This window comes from Sceloporus undulatus, chromosome 3, assembly GCF_019175285.1.
Source record: "Sceloporus undulatus isolate JIND9_A2432 ecotype Alabama chromosome 3, SceUnd_v1.1, whole genome shotgun sequence".
Lineage (NCBI taxonomy): Eukaryota > Metazoa > Chordata > Lepidosauria > Squamata > Phrynosomatidae > Sceloporus > Sceloporus undulatus.
The window spans coordinates 48727721-48753796 of NC_056524.1; the positions used below are offsets into that span (position 1 = coordinate 48727721).

At 40.3% G+C, this 26076-nt stretch overlaps 1 protein-coding gene across 1 annotated transcript; it reads right to left on the bottom strand.

Annotated features, from left to right (window-relative positions):
- Positions 1 to 8779: 8779 nt before the first annotated feature.
- Positions 8780 to 25179, bottom strand: POGLUT1 (protein O-glucosyltransferase 1). Its single transcript, XM_042460743.1, has 9 exons — positions 24170 to 25179; positions 23887 to 24022; positions 23632 to 23753; positions 22345 to 22404; positions 21379 to 21478; positions 18375 to 18433; positions 14992 to 15159; positions 12853 to 12909; positions 8780 to 10868 (listed from the first exon to the last, which is right to left on the bottom strand). Exons 2-9 carry the CDS (start codon positions 23968 to 23970, stop codon positions 10712 to 10714), a joined length of 807 nt encoding a protein of 268 aa, XP_042316677.1. The 5' UTR covers positions 23971 to 24022; positions 24170 to 25179; the 3' UTR covers positions 8780 to 10711.
- Between the last annotated feature and the right edge of the window lie 897 nt (positions 25180 to 26076).

Genomic DNA, 26076 nt, shown 5'->3' on the forward strand with positions numbered 1-26076 from the left:
ATTGCCAGCTGGGAACCATCCAGTTTCTCTGTATTCTGTTCTAACGGCAGCCTTTTGTACAGATTGTGCATCAGGACACTCAGATGTTTCGATACTCCCATTCCTCTAAGAACAAGCCATAGCTTTTCATGATCTATGCAGCTGAAGCCTTTCTGGAGTCAATAAAGCACATGCAGACTTTCTTCTGACATTCCCTGGTGTGCTCCATTACCCATCCTATGTTTGCAATGCGATCCCTAGTGCCTCTTCCTTTCCTGAATCCAGCTTGCACCTCTGGTATTTCTCACTCCATATATGCTGCTGAATTTTGAGCATGACTTTGCTTCCATGGGAAACTAGTGCAGTAGTTCTGTAATTACTGCAGTCTTTTCTATCTCCTTTTTTGTAGATGGGAATGAATATTAATCACTACTTTGTTTTCTATATTTGTTGGCATGTTTGTTTTGGTAAGCAGGACTACTTTTCATACTAATGTTTCAATGTGCCAAGGCAGATAAAAGACTCACAGCAATCTATCCCATCCAGCCTGCAGAACTTTCAAGGCAGAAGTTTCAATGAACATAGTGATGGCTTCCCCCCTCCGCCACATTTCAAAATCACTGAACATCAAAATGAAATGAGAGCTATGAGATGCCAATGTAGAAGCAAGTGCAAATTTAGCACCATAGTTGAGAAACAAAGTTACTTTGGAGATGATTAGGATTGCAGATGTTACTGCGGCTGTCTATCACACGTCTCTTCTGGCAGAACATAACATGAATAAAGCCTCAATTAATTTTAGAAACACTCATGTCAGCCGGAGCCACTTTAAGCATTCATGTTTTTGAGTGCGCAGCTGTTCATGGAAGGGAGTCTTGGCCGCCTCAGTACAGTGTTACTCATCACTTTCAAAAATAACTGGCATTGTATAATGCATTATGCATAGATGCCAGGATGAAATAAAGACTCCTCAGGTATACCATCGTTAGGGATAGTAATCATATTTTAAAAGACAGATGCTCCATGCTGCATTTTATTTGAATAAAAGTATGTAGTATACTTGTAAGACTGTTTAATCTGCTGCCACTGTCAGGACTATAAAACTGATGGTGCATCTTAGGGTTAAGAGCCTGAGCTTCTGGTTAGACTTGGCTCATTGTTGGTTCTGCTGATATGTTGTTGTTATTTGCCATAATGTCATCTTCAACTTATGGTAACTCTATAAATGAGAGCCTTCCCAGAGCCCTAGATACTCTTCGCCCTACTCAGGTCCTGTAAACTCAAGACTGTGGTTTCCTTGATTGAATTAATCCATCTGTAATGTGGTCTTCCTCTTTTCCTAGCACCTTCCACTTTCTTGAGCATTATCTTTTTTGAATGGTTCCATGATATGTTCAAAATATGATAGTGTCAGTTTCATCACTTGCATCACATTTGAAAAGAGTTGATTTTATTCCTGTTAGGTTTCTTCACTGTCCAGTTTTCACAATCATACATTAAAACAGGACATACTATGGTATGGCTTTGGTATTTAAATGCAGTGTGTTTACACCTTGTGTTCCTATCTAGTTCCTTCACAACTGCCTCTCCAAGTCCTAGTCTTCTTCTGATTTCTTTACTACAGTCTTCATTTCAACTTATGACTCAGGCACGATATGGAAAATCTTTAACTATTCTGATATATTCATCACCTGTGGTCATTGGCATCAACAATAAATCATAAATACCTAAAAGGCATCCTGTCTGATCCTGGAAGCTAAGCATGGTCAGCCCTGTTTAGTATGTGGACCACCAGCAAACACCAGGTGCTGTAGGCTGTATTTCAGAGAAAGGAACTGGCAAACCACCTCTGAGTACTTCCTGCCACGAAAATCCTATGATATTCATGGGGTTGCCATAAGTTGATAGATGAAGGCACACATACCACACATAATCATGACCAGTGAGTAGCTTTATGCTATTCCCCACTGCCTACAAGTGAGCATATCTAAGATGCTTTATTTCCCCCCTTAAGTTACACTTTATCCACATTAAGAAGACAATGGAAGTTAAAACAGACAATTTAGTTCACAATAGAATTGCCATGTGTCATATGCATACATGTACACACATTGAAACAGAATAAATGAAGTTAAACAATCCTGATAATTCTTAAGACTTTAATAAACTTTAATTAGTGGAGGTAAATTAGTCTGATCTCTGGCATGGCAAACTAGGCAAAGGCAAAAGGGCCAGAGGGAAAGTAATGCTTTACTTGTAATGAAAATTCAGTTTGATGTACTATAGAAACTTTTACAATTCTCATTACTGATCCATAATTATAACTGTATTTATAATTTTCTTCATAAATTATTTGATAAATTATAATTTGAATTAATATTCAAATATTAACCTGAAATGTTTTTTAAAGATCCCATAAGGCTATTCAAAATCTATTACATGTAGCCCTTGTGGTATTATAGGGAAGGCATAATTCAACGTATCTTTCTTCTGAGTAGCAGCTGTTCATTTTTGTCATCCAGTTTTTTCTCATTATCCAATAAGTATATTCAGTGGCTTTATGCTGATTCCTTCTGCCGCACCCTCAAAATACTTAGGATCATTGCTAGTTAAGGACATTTATTACCACCACCAATCTACTTAAAGCACAATACAGTACTATACATGCCTATTCAAATGTTAGTCCCACTAATTTCAGTGGGGCTTACACCTTGCCTTATGCAGCAGTCCTCAACCCAACAACTTTCTCATCAGAAACTTGCTTAGGCATATGCTAAGCTTTTTGGGGATAACAAAAATACTGTATAAGAATAAATACTGTATTCAAAAGAGAAATGTGTTGGTTCATTTCTGCAGGGTACCACAATAGTCAGAAGTCCCATATCCGCCCATACCCACACCTCCTATAAGAATTTTAGACTATGTATTTTAAAAGTTTTAGTAAAACTACAGGCATACAACAAAGCTTCTTGACAGTGAAGCTCCTTTCTACAAAGTCTTCTTATGTCCACAACCTCCCTATTCTCCCTTGTCCTGTTCAGCTGGTGGCTTTTTGGCATCACCATTGGGAGGATAAGGGGGAGAGGCTAGAGAAACATTTACTTTTTGCATTTTGCAGCATATCTGCAGTAAACAATACAATAAAGCTGCAGCCAGTAAAGAATGGGATTCTGCTCCAGCTAATCCTATTGTAGCTGTTGGTACCTGCTCCAGCAGGCAAAGTAAACAGCAGCTGCCTCCAGAATCTCCTTCTGGGCATGAACGAACAGGAACACAGAAGAAGGGAAAGCAGGCAAGCCTCATTCCTCATTCATTACATCAATAGATCTGTTTTAAAAAAACATAGATCTGTACATTTGGTCACCAAAACGGAAATCGCGAGAAAAGCAGAAGCTGGTGAAAGTGAAAGAAAGTCATCCCTTGATGCATTTTGGAAGCAGCTTTCAAGTGGTGTCAAGAAGATTCAGAATATTTTTGTTTAGTTACGCAAGGGTTACCTAACCAAGTACAGTAGTTTCATTTCACATGTCCATATTGTTTAGTTTTGAATAAAATGTTTGCTGAGGCATGTTTAGCTGCTCTTTTTTTGTGGTATAGGAATATATCCTTATTCTTTCTATATTATTTCTGCTTTTGGTACCAAATTTTCTGTTAAAGAAATAATATCCAGGAACACATCTGCTTCATTAACTTAGGTATCTATGGATTTCATCTTGCCTCCACTGATCACTGTAATGGCTCCGACTCACTTGCTTTGTACAGCTTTATTAGTCTGTAGAATCAGTATGCTGAGAGAGCCTGTAGCACATTTGAGACAAACCAAAAGAAGTTGGCAGCATGAGCTTTCATAGATTAAAGTCTACTTCATACTTCATTGTCTAAAAGCATCTGAGGAAGTAGACTTTAGTTTACAAAAGCTCATGCTGCCAACTTCTTTCTTTCAGTTAAGTTTAAAGGTCTCTCTACATATTGCAAGATCTCTCTACATATTGCTTTGTACAGATAATTTGACATCTTAAATTATGTGAAGGAAAATCCGTGTCCCCTGAGGCACTGCTGCATCCTGAGTCTCTTCCACAGACCCCTTAAAACCCTACTTCCAATTAAAAAAAACCTTTTAAAAAAACCCCAAATCAATTCTTCCCCCTTCTGAACTAAAAGGGTTCACAAATACTTGAAGTACTGTTTTTCACCCAGTGTTCTATCAACAGATCCTTATCTACCTTTACCAGATCTTGGAAGATCCCATTTCCCCCTCTGCAACACCCAGAATTCCCCATCCAACATGGCCTTTGGCTGGCTAAGAAAATGAATGTATGTTTTTACTGTTAAACTCCTTCTTGGGCAAGGGGAAAGTTAGAAAAGAATGAAGGCTTATTGAAAAGTGAAATGTGGAAGAACGTTGGATACTTAGCCATGCTGGTTGGGGGATGTGTGTGGTGGTATCTTCAAGTCATTTCCGACTTATGGTGATCCTAAGGCACAGGGTTTTCTTGGCAAGTGTCTTCAAAGAGGTTTGCCATTGCCATCATATTATTGCTAATATCAAGGCTTCTACCCGGCTCCCTCCTGGGGGTGGCGGACCTATTCGGATGGTCCACCCTCGAAGGCTGATGGAACCCAAAAGGTTCCAAGAAGCCCTAGAGGGGCTTATGGTTGGAACTGACGGCGATTCTGTTGATGCCCTAACTAACATCTGGGGTATTGATCTCTCCAGGGCTATATACAGTATCGCTCCCAAGTGTCCTCTCAGACCTGCTTCCAAAAAACGGCCTTGGTATACGGAAGATCTTCGGGCCAGGAAGCGGGTTTTGCGACGACTAGAGCGCAAATGGCGGAGACATCAGGCCTTAGCCGACAAGACACTCCTGGACTCTCTTTTGAAGGACTACGGAGTGGCGATAATCACAGCGAAGAACTCTTTCCTTTCTGCACGTATAGCGTCCGCGGAGTCGCGTCCGGCAGAGCTGTTCAGGGTAGTGAGGGAGCTTACTCAACTCCCTCCTCCCCTGAACCCTATTTTGGAACCATCGAAAGCCTGCTGCAACGAGTTTAACAACTTCTTTGCGGATAAAATCTCTCGGATAAGGGTTGATCTCGACTCCATTATTAGTTCAGAATCTAGAGCAGAGGTGTCCAGAGCCTCCGTCAACTTGGTTAAACTGGATCACTTTGAGTCTGTCTGTACAGTACTGAGAATGTGGACAAGATTCTTCGAAGTGTTAGGAAGACGACTTGCTCTCTCGATCCCTGTCCTTCATGGCTGACAGCTCAAGGGGGAATGGTTGTGACTAATATGTTGCACCGTATTATCAATACATCCTTCAGGGATGGGCAGTTTCCATCAACTTTGAAGACGGCCATTGTTAAACCTTTGTTGAAAAAGCCCTCCCTTGACCCCCTAATTCGGAACAATTATCGGCCTGTCTCGCTGCTACCATTTTTAGGGAAGGTGATCGAGAGGGCAGTTGCCTTTCAGCTTCAAGGGATCTTGGATGAGACGGATTATCTGGACCCATTTCAAACCGGCTTCCGGGCGGGCTATGGAGTTGAGACTGCTATGGTCGCCTTAGTTGATGATCTCCGTCTGGGTATGGACAGGGGGGAGCGTGTCCCTGTTAGTGCTCTTGGACATCTCAGCGGCCTTCGATACCATCGACCATGGTATCCTTCTGGGTCGCCTGAGGGAGTTGGGTATTGGGGGCTCTGCTTTGCAGTGGTTCCGTTCCTACCTCTCGGGCAGATTCCAGATGGTGGAGCTGGGGGACTGTCGCTCCGATAGGAGGGCCCTGACATCTGGGGTCCCTCAGGGAGCGATTTTGTCCCCTATGCTTTTTAACATTTACATGAAGCCGCTGGGAGAGATCATCCGGAGACACGGGGCATGGTGTTATCAGTACGCTGATGACACCCAAATAGTTTTCTCTGTGTCTCTGACTGATGCAGTAACTAGGGATGGCATCTCTCCTCTTAATGCTTGCTTGGAGTCGGTAATGGGCTGGATGAGGGAAAACAGACTCAGCCTGAATCCAGAGAAAACGGAAGTACTGGTGATTGGCTCTCCTGGCCCGGGTAAGGAAATTTTTCCACCTGTCCTAAATGGGGTCACGCTCCCTGTGAAGGACTCTGTTCGCAGTTTGGGGGTGCTTCTGGACTCGTCACTTCACCTTACTGCTCAGGTGGATGCGGCGGTCAGGAGCACCTGTTATCAGCTTCAGCTGATACGCCAACTGCGACCCTTCCTTGGCTGGGGGGACCTTGAAACCGTTATACATGCTCTAGTAACCTCTCAATTAGACTTCTGTAATGCGCTTTACATGGGGCAACCCTTGTACCAAACCCGGAAGCTTCAATTAGTGCAGAATATGGCTGCTCGGCTGGTTACTGGATGTTCCAGGGCCAGCCATATAACACCAGTCCTAAAAGATCTCCATTGGCTGCCTATTTGCTTCCGGGCCGAATACAAGGTGTTGGTTATCACCTATAAAGCCCTAAATGGCTTGGGCCCAGGGTACTTGGAGGACCGCCTCTCCCCATACAATCCACCCCGCACTCTCAGGTCGGGTGAAAGACATCTTTTAAGAGTTCCAGACGCTCGATATGTATCAGCTCAGAGGGCTTTCTCTATTTCAGCCCCTCAGCTCTGGAACTCCCTCCCCAATGAGCTCCGTACTTCCACCTCCCTCGATGCTTTCAAGAACTTGAAGACTTTTTTGTTCCGCCAGGCTTTCCCTCCGTGAGCCTTGTGGTCATTCTCTTCCCCTTGGCAATGTTTTTGTGTATTCCATTCTACACAGCCACTTGTATAGGGTGTTGTTAGTTTTTACTGTTCTTAATTGTTAACTTTGTATTATTGTCATGCTGATGTTTTAATTGTCTTACTCTTTAATGTACACCACTGTGATCGCTGGAATAGTGGTATAGAAATAAAATTTTATTATTTTTATTATTATTATCTGTCCCACACACCCTACTCTGCCCTGCTGCCCTGAAATGTAGAAGAGGGCCCTGCCCTATTGCCAATGCTGAATAAAGGATTCAGTTGCCAAACTGAAAACTGGAAAGGGCTCATAAACCTTTAATACCTGTGTAGAAGAAGGATTTATCACACAACCAGATAACAAGCAACACTTGCTGAAATTGCCTCTTCTATACAACTATTACAGGTAAAGGAACCCTCTTTCAGTTTTCATCATTTGATTGTTTTTTGCACATGGAATTGAGAGGGTGCCTCGGGCAGCAAAATGTCTTGGACCAGCTGTGAGGGTTACATCCTCATAGCAGACAAATCTAAGCTGTGCCAAGATTCAATGTGCTTGATCTTTAAGAATAGGACTTTACACACTCTCCCTCTCTGTGTGTATGTGTATGTGTCTGTATATATATGTGTGTATATTAAAACTACCACTAATTAAAAATATGACACAACCAGTTCTGAGTGCTATGCAGGCTCTTTTAAGCATTTTAATTTTGTACACCTTGTAAGACAATCTCCCTGATGCTCTCATCCTTGGAGCACAGAGAATGAATTCTGCCATATAGATGACAAGACCTTGTTCACTGATGGTCCCAACGTACCACTCGTCCACTGTCAAATACTAGTAGTTGTCAACTGCAATCTAGAGAACAACCTCTTCAAATTCTCATTCTCATCAATTCCCAAGATAGGGAAGGAAAAAATGTGAAGAAAACAAAGTAGCATACAGTTTGTTACATAATAAGAACATCTGCCTACTTTTCCCGTCCTTTTTCACTGCAGCAGAAAAAAACATTCAATTTAAGGATTAATTCAGATAACAAAAACATGTTTCCCCTCTTTCAATCCAAAACATCCTCATTTTAAGATAACATTTCCAAATACTCCAGATTAATTTCCTTCACTGGAAATACATTTAGTCTCTGGGTTAATAATCTAGTTCCATTCTTGTAATAATCATTCTCTCCCTATTCCTGCCCTTCACCACCCCCTCAAAACCACATTATTTCACTTCCTTGTTTAATTCGTTCACAGAACGGGTTATTTACCCTCTTTTCAGTGTCCAGAAATGTCTTTTTTCTCTCTCGCACTACTTAACACCCATTCTATTATCTATACCAAGGGTGGGAGAACAAGTCACCCTTTAGATGCTGTTGCACTATAACTCCCATTGTGCTCAAGCCAGCACAGTCAATGGAGTGGGATAATAGTAGCTGCGGTCCAATCCCATCCCTGATACCTATTTTATATGATGTACAACTTAACTGGAGCATTATTAGCATAATACAGGTGGTGCTGTGTGCAGTCCGAAACACTCTTCCACAAGTTCTTTAAATATATACAGCTGTTCTTCAGTAGACATATACTAATTTGGCTTCTCTTTGAAATAACATGACAGAAAGCTAACTTCACACCTTCAAAGAATTGCTTGCCCTTACATAGTTCTCACCCCCAGAAAGGACCCTCAGAATGGCCTGGAGAGAGCCAGTGTGGTGCAGTGGTTTGAGTGTTGGACTATGAATCTGGAGACCAGAGTTCGAAACCCCACTCAGGCATGGAAACTCACTGGCAAGTCACAATCTCTCAGCCTCAGAGGAAGACAAACCCCCTTGAAAGAAGTCAAAGGCTTTCATGGCCGGCAGCTATAGTTTTTTGTGGGTTTTTCAGGCTATGTAGCCATGTTCTAGAAGAGTTTCTTCTTGACGTTTTGCCAGCATCTGTGGCTGACATCTTCAGAGAAAATGCCAGCCACAAATGCCAGCCACAGATGCTGGTGAAACGTCAGGAAGAAACTCTTCTAGAACATGTTCACATAGCCTGAAAAACCCACAAAAAACCCTTGAATGAAATTTGCCAAGAATACCCCATGATAGAAAACCCCATGACCTTAGAGTCGCCATAGGTTGAAAACAACTTGAAGGCAACAACAGCAGCAGCAAGAACAGCAGCAGCTAGACAGGAAGATTAGTTTCCACAGAGCTACAGAAATCCACACGAGGTTTGAGGAAGTTCAGGTTAGTTCTCTCATCTATGCTATCAGAAAAGCCAGTTCATTCTGAAGACTATTGTTATTTGGATATATTCTGTTGCAAGAATATGAAAATTGGCTGGTAAAGAGAGATTTGAGAAAGGACTCAATTACAGTATTATTAGTACGGTAAGTTATAGGTTGCATTGTGTCCAGCCTGAAGCAGTTGTTTTGTTGTGAGCTTTCAAGTCATGTCTGACCTATGGTGACCCTAAGGAGAATCTATCCCAAGGTTTTCTTGGCAAGATTTGTTCAGAGGTGAGTTGCTTTTGCCTTGTACTGAGGCCGAGATAGAGTAACTTGCCCAAGGTCACCCAGTGGGTTTCCATGGCTGAGTGGTGATTTGAACCCTGATCTACAAAGTCATTTTCCAATGCTCAAACAACTAAACCATGCTGGCTCTTATGGTCTAGGCTGTTCCTGAGGCAAATAAAGCTGCTCTTCAGTGGAGATACTGTTCTTTGAAATAACCTGAAACTTTACTCAAGAGATGTGGCCAGTCAGTCAGGTAGCACTGCACACAAGTTACAGAGTGACACTAAGGTGAATCTATCATGGAGTGTTCTTGGTAAAAAAAATATGCAGAGGTGGCTCGCTTCTGCCTTCCTCTGAGGCTGAGAAACTGTGAACCACCCAAGGTCACCCAGTGGGTTTCATGGCCAAGTGAGGATTCAAACCCTCATCTCCAGAGTCATAGTCCAATGCTCAAACCAGTACAACATGCTGGTTCTGCCACTGGCCTACAGTCTCTCCCCAAAATATGATTTGAATAAATCATGAATTAAAAAAGCAGTACATGTGAAGGAAGAAAGAGGCATTCAAACCCATGGTTTGTTCCCTACAGGCTGATTTCAGTTGGTACACCTGAACTATGGAGCTAGAACAGATAGTAGAGAAGCCATATAAGCCTTCGACTTCACAGTGGGGAAGCACTTGCTGCTTTTGTGGCCTTCCTAAAAGTTTTCCATAAATATCCAACAAGTCTTTTTTAAAACACTGGACAGGATATAACCCTTGTCCAATGTAGCTGAAATTCTCTATACTCTCAAACAGAACCATTTATCAATTCATTTCCAGAGTTTGGTAAATTTCATTGGACAACTGCCAGACTCCACTAGGTACGCTAGGTGGAGGAGTCTGGCCACTGTAGTTAAAATGTTCTTTACCAAACTCTGTATCTTTCCTATTTTCTACTTTCCCCCCACCCTTAGTAGTGTGACTTCACATTACTTCTCAGTCTTTCTGATATGGTGTATTTGTTATGAACTAGTGTCCTAAGAGATTTAAAGATTAAATGTTGCATCTCAACAATGAAGGAAATGATTCACCCACCCTTTAACTAATATAGCCCACTCAGTGCGATTAATTTGCTAGTAAATGATGAGTCAGTTGAATAACTAGCAGCACAAGTTCCCCTTTCAAAATGACACTGGAAGAAAAATAATAACAGAATTATGTAGAACTTAAATCCCCACTGACTTGAATTCATTTGGATCTTTTTTCTTTTAACCAACCATGATTTTTTTAAGGGGGGGGGGGGGGAAGGAAAGACATTCTGGAGCTGATAAAGTAGCTCAACACCATAAAGGTAATGGCAATACCCTCCCTATTTCCATGTTATAGATTGGCAACATGAAATACTGACTCTCCAATGAACAACATAGTGTTCCTTGTATTTTTCCATGTCCTCAAGTCCTGGTCTTGAATTGTAAACGAAAGCCTGGTTTTTACAGTTCTGTTTTTGAGTGTTTAGGAAAAATCTCACTGTAGTGCTTCTTCCATTTAACTTTGTAAGTCAGAGCTTTGGAGTAATCAGTCAGAAGTTTCTGCCAGTAACAAGAGATATCCTCCATTCGCAAGTGGTCCATGATAAACTGGCGACCCCTAGAGGCAAGAAAGACAGGGGAAAGAGAATGTCAAAACTTGTTTTTCTAACATGCCAACAGGACAATTGAAAACCAACTTCATAATCAGTCCATCATTTCAGATACTCTCAGGTAATCTCAGCCTCACAAAGCTACAAGTCTCAGGATTATTTGGGGGAAGACATGAGAGTAAACAAATACAACCCAGGTATATTTGCAGTGAGAAATACCAATAGAACAATAAACATATTGCATGTAAACTCACAGGGGTACAACCAGCCTTTATACATTTGTACAGTACACTTCATCCCAAATTAAGCCATAATGAGTTTCTATGTTTTTAAGATGCCACAATGCAGATCCCTCCTATGTTAGGATTTAAATTCTAGTTTAAACAGGCACAGTAGTTATCCTGAAAAGAACAGAGTAAAATGTCCCCCAAATGGTGGTGCTTAACATCAAATGACATATAAGCAGGTTACTGATATTTGCAGTTTAGTCGTTCTGATATGAGAGCCAGTGTGGTGTAAAGGTCTGACTGTTGGACTAGGAGACTGGCTTTTGCTCAGTCACAAAAATTTACTGGTGACCCTGAGCAAGTCAATCTCTCTCAGACTCTGTGGAAAGAAATGGCATACTTTGTCAAGTTTACCTTAGAGATGCAATATGTCAAAAATGACTTGAAGGCTCACGAGAAGAGATCTGACATTCAAGGCCTTTTGAATTCATTGTGGTGCAGAAAAACATTTGCTATACAGGTTCATATCTTCATAGCTCTCAAATTTTCTTAGTATGCGAAGCAAACTTTGCAACACTTGTCCAAGATGGCACATTCACTGCTCTTATCATTGCTGTGTAGTCTGTGATCATGGGTACCCATTATTTATTTTTAATGAAACAACTAGTGACCAGCAGAATCACTTTTTTAAATTCAGAAGTTACACTTTTTAAAAAATACCAGTGTCAATTGGACCTCCAAGGAAAGGCGCTCATATAATCAGGTTGATACAAGCATGAAGGCTCTCCCCCATATCTCTTCATAGTGCACCCTTCAGATGTTAATAACTGGTTACATATAAGATGAGGTGCTCCCTAAAGTACCAAGGTACCAAGTTTATAGGGATTTGAAAGTTAATATAGTCGGCCCTTCTTATACACTGATTTTTTATACACAAATTCAAGCATACATGGTTTGAAAATGTTCAAAAAAAGTATAAATTTCAAATATCAAATCTTGATTTTCCATTTTTTATGAGGGACACCATTTTGCTATGTCATTATATTTAATGGGACTTGAGCATTCACAGATTTTGTTATCCATGGGGGATCTTGGAACCAAACCCCAGAGTATAACAAGGGTCCACCGTACTACCACTGTGAATGTAGAATGAAAGTGAATTGGCAATATATTGGGTTATGATATATGTGGGGTAACTGACTAAACGGTAATTTGATTTGGAATCTGTGAAGGAAACTCAACTAATTAAATAATTCCTGATTTTGGAAAATCTGGGAGGCCAATCATATTCATTGGAGAATTAGGGATAATTTAGATGGGATAATTTAGAAATTAACTGGCTTGCCTCCTGTGTAAATAGATTGTAGTATTGGTGTTGTTATGTGCCCTCAAGTCATTTCTGACTTATGGAGACCCTAAGGTGAAACTATCACAGGATTTTCTTGGCAAGTTTCTTCAGGAGTTTTGCCATTGCCATCCTCAGGGGCTGAGACAGTGTGACTTGCCCAAGGTCACCCAATGAGTTTCCATGGCTGAGCCTGGATTTGAACCCTGGGCTCCAGAGTCATAGTCCAACACTCAAACTAAGCCATGCTGGCTCAAATTCTAGTATTCCCTGTCCCCAGATGTACATCTGTATGTATGAATTAGCATTCTTCAGCTTTTAAAGATTCTGAAAAGTGCCAACTGATTATGCTCATGGTATTCTTAAGGGTCTTAAATATCAAGCTATGCTCCTTTCTATAACTGAAAACACAAAACTTACCGCTTCATAATTTCTTGGGCTACGTCATCATTTTCTCTCACAAATTCCAATAATTCCCTGAAATGAAATTAGTAAATTACCACATGGTGCATAAACATATAGATCAGAGAATGGCTAGTCAAGGTTCTTGATGCTGCAGAAAGGCTGGACAATTTGGATCAAATTGTCATAACTCAACCTCTGAAGTCCTACAATTCAGAGGGAGGAGAAGCAGATTGCCAGGAATCTGCAGCTCCTGATAACAAGACTCTACCTGAGGCTGAGGAACCAGGGATTGAGGTAGAGGGGGTTCCTGCTTCCCAGCAAGAGACTGTAGATGCTAAAGATCAATTGCCATCATTTATTGAGTGAAGACTGGATAAAGAAAGATTGTGCCCCTGCCGGAGATTAATTAGTAGGAGATGCTGACCTATTAGGCACCTAGAGTCTTGAAACAGCCCAGCCACTCCCTGGTTGGTTGTTGCCGTGCACCTTTTTTTTCTTGGTGACTAAGGGGCTGTTCAGACAGTCCCGAAGGGGTGGCATGGAGCCAACTCGTTTCAGCCAGATCAGGGCTGTGGCAACTACACGGCCCTGATCTGGCCTTTCCAAAAAGTGGCTCTTTTTTTCACCCTAGAAAGGGCACCATAGCCATGTTGCCGTGGCTTGGCAGCGCTCCTTCAGCACTGTGTTGTATGGACACAGTGCTGGGGGAGTACCATGATGCAGCGCGCTGTGTGGAGCGGCACATGGTGCCATCGCGAATTGGGGGGCAGAGTTGGGGCATGTGTGATGTGGATGCGCCACTCTGGTTCCGCCCCCAGACCAGCCTTAATGGCTGGTCTGAACAGGGCCTAACAGTCCTTTCCTCATGTTTTTGACCTTGGATTGACTATGATTTAAAGTCTGTTTCACTTTTGAACTACTTACTTGTTAACCTCTGGACCAGCTGACAACCACCCTCTTGCTTCACCCTTTATCCTGCTGGATTTTTTGTGACTAACCTGGACTGAATTAATTGCTCACCAGCTCCTGACTCCTGGGACACTTGCTGGTTGGAGCATAGGACACAAATGAGATGCACAGGCCTCTTACTTCTACTGCTCATAAAATATTTGAGGGATTCAGAAGTGTCCCAGTCTTTTCATTGGATCACATTCTGAAGATCCATTATTTCACTGGTGTCAGCAATCCACTCATCCACCAATTGAAACCAAATATATTATTTTCCATCATTGTACTGATAGTTGCTGTGGCCATGCCATCTCTTTATGGACAACCTTCTGGTGAGAGCCTCTCTGTATTTACACTGGTCCTCAGATAGCAGATTCACTGTCTGCCATCAATGCTGTACTTGATAAAAAAAAACTCCAAGTGAGCTTGCATTCTGTTGACATAGCCTTTCAGAGATCAATGTCACTCTATACTATGGTCAAGTGGCAAAATATGACTCCTTGGCAATTCATGAGACCATAAGCCTTTTCATCCTTAACAGTTAGAGGTCTGTGACACCATTTTAAGTGACCTAGCAGCATCCTATGGAATTGTAAGATTTGCAGTTTAGGGTGAATCACTTAGGGTTCTCAGCTGGACTGCTCTAGTGACTCCTCAAACTACAAACCCCAGACTCCAAAGAACACAGCCACAGCTATTAAAGTAAAATCAAAGTGCTATAGTTGTGTAGTATGAGAGGCCCCAGGGCAATTACTGAGTTATTTAATTCCACTGGGAGACCTCTCCAAGGTCCCAGAATGAAAGATATGTGCTAGTTATCTCCTTAGTGTCACACTTCTGTATATGTTATAGCCTCCACATAATGAATTGGCTCTTCATTATGTGGGAAATCTTCAACCAGAAATCCAAATATGTTCCACAGAAATGATATCCAAGTGCTATAATTGTGTAGTGTTAAAGGGCCCAATAGAATGAAGAAAATATTTCATGCATTTAAAGCATTTATAGGCCATTATGTGCCCCCACCAACAGTATAGCCAAGATTTATTGCTGTTGCTGTATAGAAAATCACCATGTATTTACCTTACTGCACTAACACTACAGAATTTGGGTTACATGGCAGCATATAAATGTTTTTAATTAATGAACATATGCACACACGCACACACATGGAATTAGGAAGACACTGCAGCTTCCATCTCTCACCTCACATCAGAAAGATCTGATTTGACTGGGATGTAGTGAACCCAAGGTTTTAGCTGGGGGTAGAAGAATTCCTGCCACTCTTCTCCAACATGAAAGACCAGTGAGCCACACAGGAAGAGATGCTTGAAGCGGAAACTGGCTGCTACACCCCGGAAGTTGAAAAGGTATCTGAATAACAGCAACCACAAAGATGCTTGTTTTAGAATATTGCTTCACCTTTTGTAATCAGCACACTCCATTATAATCTAACAAAAGCAATCAATAAAACTGTACATCTATTTGATTCTATTAGGCCCAGGTTGTGCAGAGTGTGGTCCCCAGAACCCACAGCTATTTCTATGGCCCTTGGTCTCTTCAACTAATGTAAAGTTCTCAAGAACAGACTTTCTCTAACCCAAGAATTTAAAATAATTCTGTCTTTAACATTTGCTGAATATCTTTTAAACAGTTCTGCTATTTATTAATATGTTTCTTAAGTACAGCTTTAAAATCCTGAAGGTTTCTAATTTTTTAATAAAAATAAACTGTATCTTTCCTTCTTCCAAACTTTTCACAACACTTGGTTCTTCTTTTTGGTATGTGGACTGCTGAGAAGTAGCCTCTCAAAATGCTTACTTAATTATCTGAAATATTAAGGAACTGGTTAATCAGATTAAAAGAGTATAATACATTTTACAACAGGCTTTATCAGTTCATCTAATTTTTGGACCTGTACCCAAAATGTGCCTGTGAACTCTACAGCACAAACAATTTCCTAATTTAGTCCTGCTTGGACTCAGTGAAGACCCACAGGCAAGAAGTTGTCACCTCTGCAGAGAGCCACCTCTGGTGATGGCAATCAGTTTCTTTTATAATTTTGTTTTAATTCTATTTTATGTATATTATGCCTTTTTCTAAATATGGAACTCAAGGTGACTTACAATAATATGCAGCTAAAAAGAGTACTAAAACTATTAAATAAACTATCCTATTAAAAACAGCAATAATTTAAAACTATTTAAAGTCTAATAGTGAGAATACATGCATAGTAGTGTGCATCAAAGGAATTCAGCAACAATCAGTTAACACACAACTGCTTCTGTAAATGAAGAAGTCTCACTTGCAGGTGGAGGGAGAGCAGAGAGAAGGCCAACCATGGGAGGGAATGCCATAGTCTGGAATAGCAACTGAGAGGACCCTCTCATATGTCTTCATCAAAGGTTCCTGAATGGTAATTGGTACCAAGAGAAAGCTCCCAGTGAATTAGTCCACTGATTCAACCACATCATAACAGAACCTCCAGTGGGCTCTGGCCAGTGTTCAGACTCTGTCCTCTTTGTCCATGTTTAAAGAAGTGTTAGAGAAGGAGGGTTAGGGTGGCAGAGAGGGGATGATTACTACTATCTCCCTGGTAAACCAATGGAATAGTTTGTCTCCAGCCTGTGGGAGGGGATGTTCAGAGGTGATCTTGTCCATGGCCCTGTCTAATTCTCCATTCTAGAGATCAAGCAGGGCTTCAGCAGTGAAGCAACAGTAAAAAAACCCCAAGAAAGATCAAGAAAGCATTTGGATCCATGCTGGGAATCATCCTAATGGGCCCCATTCCCATCATTGTAGAGGCTTTGGGTTCCACTTAGTGATTAGTCTATGACAACAGAACTATGGAAAGCTCCTCCAGACTCAGATATCCATCATCCTGACCAGCATAAGAAAGCAAGTCCAGAGTATGGCCTGGAATACAGGTGGGGCTAAATACCACTTGGGACAATTCCACAAACATCATAGACAAATTCTGAGCTGCTCCTGACAAGGAAGTCTTAGCATGGATACTGAAGTTATCCATCACAGCACATTTTTCTGTTTGGTTTTAAGTAGACAAATAATAATTCTTGAACATTCCCACTAGCTCCTAAGCATTTCCAACTACAGAACAGGGTTTTCCTGTTGAAGACAGATGCACTGTCAAAATACAAATGAAGCAGAGTCACACTGAGAAAGACCTGCCAAATTAAAAAAAAATCCTAATTTCTATTCCAGGTGCCTTTTTGCTCTTCCCAAGAGACCCTGGGGAAGTCATTAAATGTCTAGCATCTCAGCATCATCGTCTACATATGGCAACAAAATCTCTCACAGATATACTCTAGGGAACATGAAATGACAGAGTACTGTGGATTCACTTGCATCAGAGGAACTACAGATATCCAAGGCAAGGTAATCATATCAGCTACTTATTATCACTGAATGGTGCACAGGGGATAGAGAGTTTCTTTGGGATTTCTCACATGTCTTCCTCAAATTACAATAATTTACAGAGAAGTAAGACAGACAGATTTAAAGGGGTGGTGTAGACAAACGGTTCAGGGTGCCACAAACTATAGATAAAGGGAAGTGGGTCTTAGAAAATGGAAGCTACACAACATGAACACAACTATGCACTCCTGCCTAGAAAACAATTCAGAACAAAAACTATCGCAGCTTTCTCTCTTTTACTACAAAATCCAAGCAAAAGACACCAGGTGGTTAACAGCCACAGGTATTAAACAAAGATCAAGTCTCAGGATATATAGACAAAAAAAGTTTTATTTTACAATAAGTTGGGCTCAGCCTCTTTTCACATCAGATTCATTGGATGATGCCAGTTCCTTCACATATTGGTTAATATAAGAAACCTGAGGATAAAAGGTATTAAGCAGCTAGTATTGGCAAACAAGGAGTTATAATGGCTTACTTATGCTCTATAAACTTTTCAATATCCATTTCAACATAATCAATAACTGAAACAGTCACAGTAGATTCTAAGTGGAGAGCACAATCATTGCTAACCAGAAATAAGTTAGTTCAAATGGGAACTTAATGTTATCAAATTCAGTTCCTAGGTTTTTCTATACAGTGGTACCCCGGGATACGAAATACCCACGTTACGAAATTTCCGGGATACGAAAAAATCCCATAGGAAATAACTGTTCCGGGTTACGAAGGTTATTTCGGGTTACGAAGAAAATTTTGGTGCTTTTCGGCGCTATTTCACACGAAATCGCGGCTTTTCCCCATTAGCGCCTATGGGTTTTCGGCTTGCGAAGGCTATTCGGGTTACGAAAGCGGCGGCGGAACGAATTAATTTCGTAACCCGAGGTACCACTGTATTGGATTACAACCTCAATCAATTACAGCGGACCCTTGTTATACACTGGGTTTTGCTTCCAAGATCCCCCATGTATAACAAAATCCATGTATGCTCAAGTCCCATTAAATATAATGACATAGCAAAATGGTGTCCCTTATAAAAATGAAAAATCAAGATTTGATATTTGAAATTTATACTTTTTTTGGAACATTTTCAAACCGTGTATGCTTGAATCCATGTATAAAAAAATCTGTGTATAAGAAGGGCTGGCTGTACTTACTTGTATTTACAATGGTCTATCAGTGAAATTTCCTTAGCAGGTGGTTTCCCAAGGGTGTCCTAAAAATTAGAGAGAGTATTTTAGTTCTAAATCATCTTCCTACTGCCCAGAACCAATGATACACAAGTAAGGACAGTTTTTTGGAGTTGTTTTTTGGTAGGACACAAAGTCAAGGTCCCAGTCTGTTGTTATTATTCGGTGCCTTCAAGTTGTTTCTGACTAATGACAACCTGAGGATGAACTTATCATAGATTTTTATGGGGCTGAGAAAGTACAACTTGCCCAAGGTGTCTATCACTGAGTAGGAAACTGAACTCTGATCTGTAGAGTCACAGTATGACACTCAAATCATTATACAACACTGGCTCTTTCCAATTTCTAGGCAAGCCTAAATAAAAACAAAGAATGCATTGATCATTCACTTTCTTGGAATTAAGTCCCAGTCATCTCACTAGGATTAATTTCAAAGTATCAGGTACATACTAAGCTCTACATATTGAGATTTTTTGTATATGATTGAGCCTTATGTGTACTTCATTCAATACAGGTAACAGAAGTTCAAAGCCCTCTCCTCATATGTTCTTCGTAAACAAGCTAGAGCTGCACAACATTTTCTCAGAATGCTGAGCAATTCTGAGAATAAGAATGGTCAGTTACAACCTCTTAATATTCTCAGACTTCATAACAACTAACATGTAAATTCCACAGTTGGTGCTTACCCCCTTCTACACTATGAGATCCAGTGTGAGAATTCAAAGAGAGAAGTCCCAGATCACTTTCACATCCTCCTAAAGCTAAGCATGTTAAATTTCCCCAAGTATGTCGCAGATACTAGCATAACAGACTGGCGGCTCAAGCACTTGTAGAGACAGAGTAAGACACAAAATAAGACTACCATTGCCCCTTCTAGGGAATCCTGAAATTTGGAATTTCATGAGACATTTTGGGGTATTTAGAATTATCTGCCAGATTGTTCTTGTGCTGTAGTTAGTGAGGAAAGTGAAAAAAAACACCTGTAAATCTCTCACCAAACTACACATTCCACAATTCCATAGGACAGAACCATGCAATGGTATGACATTGCTCTCATTGTGCACTGTACATACAGCCTTAGAAAACAAGTCTGAGACATCTCAGGCATAAGAACAGCAGATTATATGAGGCAGCTTCTTGATGAAAAACAAACTAAGCAAACATCAGCCAGAAAGAAATGAAAGAGACAAGCAGAACAATCAAGCTATTGGACATTTCCCCAGTAGATCACCAACTTATGAATGCATGAAGTATAAATTATGTATGTCCACAATTAACTACTCTTTAAGAGCACGTGTCCTGACACATGGTGAAGATTGATTTAAAAGTGAGAGTAGGCATGTAAAAGACCATATCTTTAAGGATTAAACCAAGAGAGTATCATGTTTAATCAGATTTTTTTTAAAATGTATTTTATTTATCAGTTCTACCTCTATCCAACCTTCCCTTCTGTGAACTCAAGCAGTTTTTGTACATGGTTCTCTTTGTCCACACTTTATCATCACAATAGTGCTACAGAAAAGGTCAGGCCAAAAGAGAGGGCCCAACCTCACCCAGAGTGTTTCATGGCTCACTTGAGATTTGAACCTGGATCTCATAAGTTCAAACTGAACATTATCATAATTATGCTTTTTCTCAAAGTTGCATGCAAAGCCCGTATTGGCAAAGCAAATAAAGCCAGAAGAGAGTCAGCATAGTGGTTTGAGCACTGGACTATGACTCTGGAAGCCTGTGTTCAAGTCCCGCTCAGCCATGGAAACTCACTGGGTGACTTTGGGCAAGCCACACTCTCTCAGCCTCAGAGGAAGGCAAAGGCAAACCTCCTCTGAACAAATCATGCCAAGAAAACCCCATGCTAAGTTCATCTTAGGGTCGCCATGAATCAGAAATTACTTGAAGGCACACAACAGCAATATACCCAGCCCAAATACATGTTGCACTGATGTTTTAATGCTGAACTTGTGGGAATTGACACATTATTTAACTATAGGCTGAGTATCCCTTATTCGTAAACCCAAAATCAAATACTCCAAAATCCAAAATCATCCACATGGGTGGCTGAGATAGTGACACTTTTACTTTCTGATGGTTCAATGTACATAAACTTTGCTTCATGCACAAAATTATTGAAAATATTGTATATAACATTACCTTCAGCTACATGTATGACGTATAAGAAACATAAATTAATTTCATGTTTAGAGTTGGGTCACATCTTCAAGATGTCTCATTATGTATATGCAAAAAATCCAAAATAAATTTTAAAAATCCACAATCCAAAACACTTCTGGTCCCAAGTATTTTGGATAGGGGATACGCAACCTGTATGCCACATAACTGAACTTATTTTTAGTATCCAGTGTTTAATTTAAATCAGCTGCACAGGAAGGCTAGGAAACTAAACAGGACAGAACTGTCCATCCTTTTTCAATACATTCCATGGTGATACTATTCTGTACTAAATTGCAACTATGGAACCTGAGAATGTGAAGTTAATCCAGGTGGCATCTTGAAAAATATTATTTTATACAAGTCATGCACACACGCACACACACCAGCCAGTCAGCTAGTGGATTCTGGGAGATGAGGATCTAATCTGAACTGCAGATAAAAAGCACCACTTTGACTGTCATGGCTCAGTGCTATGGAATTCTGTGACTTGTAGTTTTGTGAGATATTGAGCCTTTTCTGTCAGAGAGCTCTGGTGCCACAACAAACTATAAATCTCAGGATTCCATAGGATAAGGACATGCAAAGCATGTCAAACTTCATTGTATCTGCAGTGCAAATTACACCCAAGGTCTAAAAAAGTGCTTTTTCCAAGCTCTACTTCAGTTTAACAAAATTCTTACTTTGCTCTCCTTCTGGTGAGAATCTTTGTATTGCTGGTGCCAGTCTTTTAAAGAATAGTTGTATAAGAAAAAGAATATTTCTTCAAGAAAAGGGAAAACATTAGCTTAACAGTAGTTACTTTTTCAGACTTCCAGGCTTGATTTTTAGTGTACTCTGCATCAACTAGTTCTGGATTTTCTCTAGAGAGGAGGATGAGGGGATCCCGCTCTGAACTTGTCCTACCAAAGAAAGCACAGACAAATCTGTTAAGAGAATATTCTATTGTTGATTGAGACCTATATGACCAAATAAACAAGATACTGATCCATTTAATGAAGTCTAATAGGAAATTAGCTGAGAATAATATTGGACAATGAAAGACCAGACCAAAGCATGAGTGAAGGAGGAAGAATGGCAGGATGGTGAACAGGGGAGAATAGTTTTAGGACAAGGAGGACTCCATTTCCTCTCTTCATCACATCCTAAATAATTTTTTTCCATAGGTCTTCATGGTGTCAAGAAAAATGTTGAAGGAAGTTGGATGTATAGAATGTAAAGTGAATATGTATGTTGATTATATAGTATTCGTTATATGTTTGTATGTCATTTAAATAATAATTTTTTAAAAAAAATTAAAAAAGAAAAATACAGAAGCTCTATTTAATGTTATTCTCCAATGTAAGCTTGTATTTTCAAATCTTCTGGGGATGTCATTTTCTATGCATAGCCACCCTCAAAGGTATATCTAGTGGGAACACGGGAAAGAGCCTTCTTGGTGGCTGCTCCCAGGCTCTGGTACCCTCCCTCTTATATTTCTGTAAGCTGGTAAACGCTGTTTGTTTCAGCAGGCCTTTGAAAACTGATTGCTCAAGGGAAAGGGGCCTTGCATAATGCGCTCTATGGTTTACTTGTCATTTTCCCTTTAATTGCTATGTTTAAAATGGTTTTTTATTTTTGATAGAATTATTACATTTTAAACTTTTTAAAACATGTTAAACATTCATATGAGATGAATTTTTAGCTGCATTTGTTTTAACTTTTGTAGGCCACCTTAGGTATTACAGTACTATCAGTAGTGACAAAGTACAAAGTGGGAACAGCTCACCTGGATCCTCGAAAGAAGGCTTTGGAAATCTTCTTCTTCCAAGGCCATTTTTCAGCAGAGCTAAGAAAATTTAAATCAAGACATGATATTAAAGCCCTGATATAGAATGCCTCAATACCTCAGAAGTAAAACATTAGGCCAGGGTGGGCAATTTGTGGCCCTCCATAAGTTACTGGACTGCGACTCCCAGCATCCTTTACCACTGCAGATGCTGGCTAGGGCTGCTGCACTTTGACTGTCTGGAGGTCTGAAGGATTCACACCACTGGATTAGTTTTTTCAGTTATTTTCAATATATGACCTGCTATTTCTCTCTGTTTTCAATCATAATACTGATGTTCTTTATCACAATTCCATTTTATTATTTGCTTTGTTATCAGTATTGTATAAACACCTGTAAGGCAAGATATAAATTTTACCTACCTGCCTACATAAACAAACCAACTAACAAATAAATAAATGTCAGTGTACCCAGAATCTACTCTTTCATGGCAGGTGAAGTCATCCCAGCTAAACAAACTCTTCATCACAATGTTAATAGTGCCAAAGCCAGTTAAGAAGCTGTTTTACAGTTCTATTTCAGTGTATTCACAGAAATGCATGCACTACAGATGTGCATTCACTTCCTTGTCTCTGCAGTTTCAGACAATCAAGAGGAAATTGTCAGTTTCTTTCACAGCTGAGAATCAGCATATTTATTTTCATTGCAACAGGATAAACATTTGAACAAAAGCAAAATTTCAAGCTAATCACCAGGTGCAAATGATCCAAACATATATTTTAAGAAGTCAAATATTTTTTCTATAAAATATTTGGTGTTACATTCAAAATGGTGATTTTACACCTTGTACATGAATATTGCATGGCAATGATCCAAAAATTAACTTTTGTGGATGGCCCTTTCTACCACCAATGTGCAACTCCCATAGGAATATGTATAGACCACAACAGAACAAAGTGTCCCCAGGTCCTCATTAAAATTGTAGGAATTCTTGTGATACCTTATTTTTCATTTTCAATAAAATTCTTCCTGGCTCACAGAACTAACTTGTTAGGATTTCAAACAATTTGGCACAAAGACTGAGTCAGCTGAGACACACTTATCTAGCTTATGTATTTCTGAGATTGTTGTGATGCTGTTCATACTCAACTTCCATTTTACAAAGTAAAATGTATTTCTTAAGAAATGTACTTACCGGTAACACTGAAGAGTTTAGACTCTGCATGGTTTCACCTGCAAGCCAAGGTGAGTAAATCTGAGGGGGTATTTATTTTGAAGAAAACATACCTTTTGAGATCCTGTCTCAATAGGTCCCATCGTCCCAGGCCAGTTGGGTAAATGGGCCAAACAGCTGGTCCCCCTTCCCAAAATGTCCAGGCAGGATACATAATGTCATAGTATTCTGACGTCTTATAGAAAATGAAAAGAGAGGCAGGGTGATTGCACCAAAACTATTCAATAGCGCAATAGATTCAATGAAACAAGGCACCTGCTGATCCCATCTAATACAGCTGATTTGATAATAGCCCTTCACTCTCTCACCTTACTGAAGGAGAAGACGGGAACCCTCGGTTTCATGAATTTAGGCACCTGGGGGTAGTCTCGCACATTGATTACCATCTCCATATTGGGAAGGTCATCAATGATCTCCAGGATGAAGTGTTCAACCCCACTGCATCTGCAGACAGGAAAGCACACAAATTATAGCTAAGAAGATTATGCATTATATTCATACGTTTATGTTCCCTGTGTTCTGTGTTACAGGAATGAATATCTAGAGAACTAGAACTTTAACTTCAATTACACTGAGTCTCTCTGAACTTACCTTCATGGAGAACTAGGCACGTGTCAGAGCTGGCTAGAAATAAGAGTGAGAAAACTTGCTCAAGTTTTATGCATGGATTCACTGAGAGCAGAAAGACAGAAAGGAAATTTATGTCCTATATGGTGAGAAAGTAATTTAGCAGAAAAATTCTGGAAGTAGGATAATAATGTAATAGTAAAGATTTTTGAAACAGAGTGGGCAATGTGTCTTCCTCCACATGCTGTACCATACACTCTGTGAGTCCTAGCCAATAGTGCCAATACTGAACAAAGATGGGTGTGGGAGTTCAACAACCTCTGAAGAGCTACACATTCACCACCCATTTCAGGACAAAGAATCCCACTTTATCCAGCCCTCCATAACCCACATCCTTCTGTGGAATGTTCTGTTTATCAGAAGCAAATTGTACAATAAATTTGAACCTACTGACACAATACAATAACTTTCTGCTATATAGTTTTTCTGTGTTCTCAGCCCAGTGGATATTTCGTTTATATTTAAAATAAGTTTTTAAAATGTTGTTTAATTTCTAATGGAATATAGCTAAGTATATACTGTTTTGAAATGCCCAATGTTTCTTACTTTTTAGAAGAAATGCATTAGATTCTGTATGTTAAAAATAACTGTTATTATTACTATTACTGTCAAATTTATTTTTCTTGTTTAGCTTTGTTTGGGTAAGATTCAGATATGTAAACAAATGTTGAACAACTTAAAAATAGATTTGACAGCAAATTCTAAGAATGTCTCCTTCTCTCTGTTTCAGTACTCTTCACCCTATCACAATATGAAGAATCCTAGAAACATCTTTATTCAAGAATAGCAGGGAATGTGGCCCTGGGAATAATATTGTAGCCAATTGTACTTGATATTTCTTTAAAGGGCCCCAAATGGTGGAAGCTCATTCCCTGTAGTTTAAATCCATTGCTCTGTGTCCTAGTCTCTGCTGTTACAGAGACTAGGATATGGAACAATTGATTCAAATTACAAGAAAAGAGATTCCACCTAAACATTACAAAAAACTTCTTGATGGTAAGAGCTGTTCAATGCTGGCCTCAGAGAATGGTGGAGTCTCCTTCTTTACAACTTTTTCTAACAGAGGTTGGATGGCTATCTGTTGGGGGTGCTTTGATTGTGTCTTCCTGCAGGACAGGACTGGATGACTCTTGGGACTCAAACACCCTCTAGAGGTTGTTGGGGGGGGCACAACTGCCATCTCCCCATCCTCTGGCTCTTTAAGCCCAGTAGAAGCCTTTTCATTTACCAGGAAGTGACCCCAAAGTCAACTCCAATTATAACAAAGAACTCTCCTGAATCTAAGATGACCCAGGCTAGCGGCAAAATTGCCCCAAAGCTCTAGAAAGTACTGGGGGTATTGGGGGTGCCAAAACACTTCTGCATTTTTAATGCACTGGGCAGTGGAATGGAGAATGCAGCTCTCCAAGGTTATATAACCAGTATCTCACCTTGGTTATATAAGGATAATATCTGGTCTACTGTGTAGCAGGGACGTAGCCAGGATTTTAGGAAGGGGGGTCCAGACTAATGCCACCATTATAATGGGGCTTGGGTGCAGCGGTGCAGCAACACGCACCATTCATTTTTCTAATGGAAGGGGGGGTCTGGACCCCAAAATTGGCTAAGTCCCTGCGTGTAGGTTGAGAGCCAGTGTGGTATAGGTTTTTGAGCGCTGGATTTTGACTCTCTGGAGATCAGAGTTGGATTCCCTGCTTGGCCATGGAAATCCACTGGGTGACCTTGAGCAAGTCACCCATTCTCAGCCCCAGAAAATCTCATGATAGGTTGCCTTAGGGCTGTGATGGCAAACCTATGGCACACGTGCCACGGGTGGCACGCAATGCCATTTTGCCGGGCACGGGGCAAGGGAGAAGGCGGAACGGGCACGT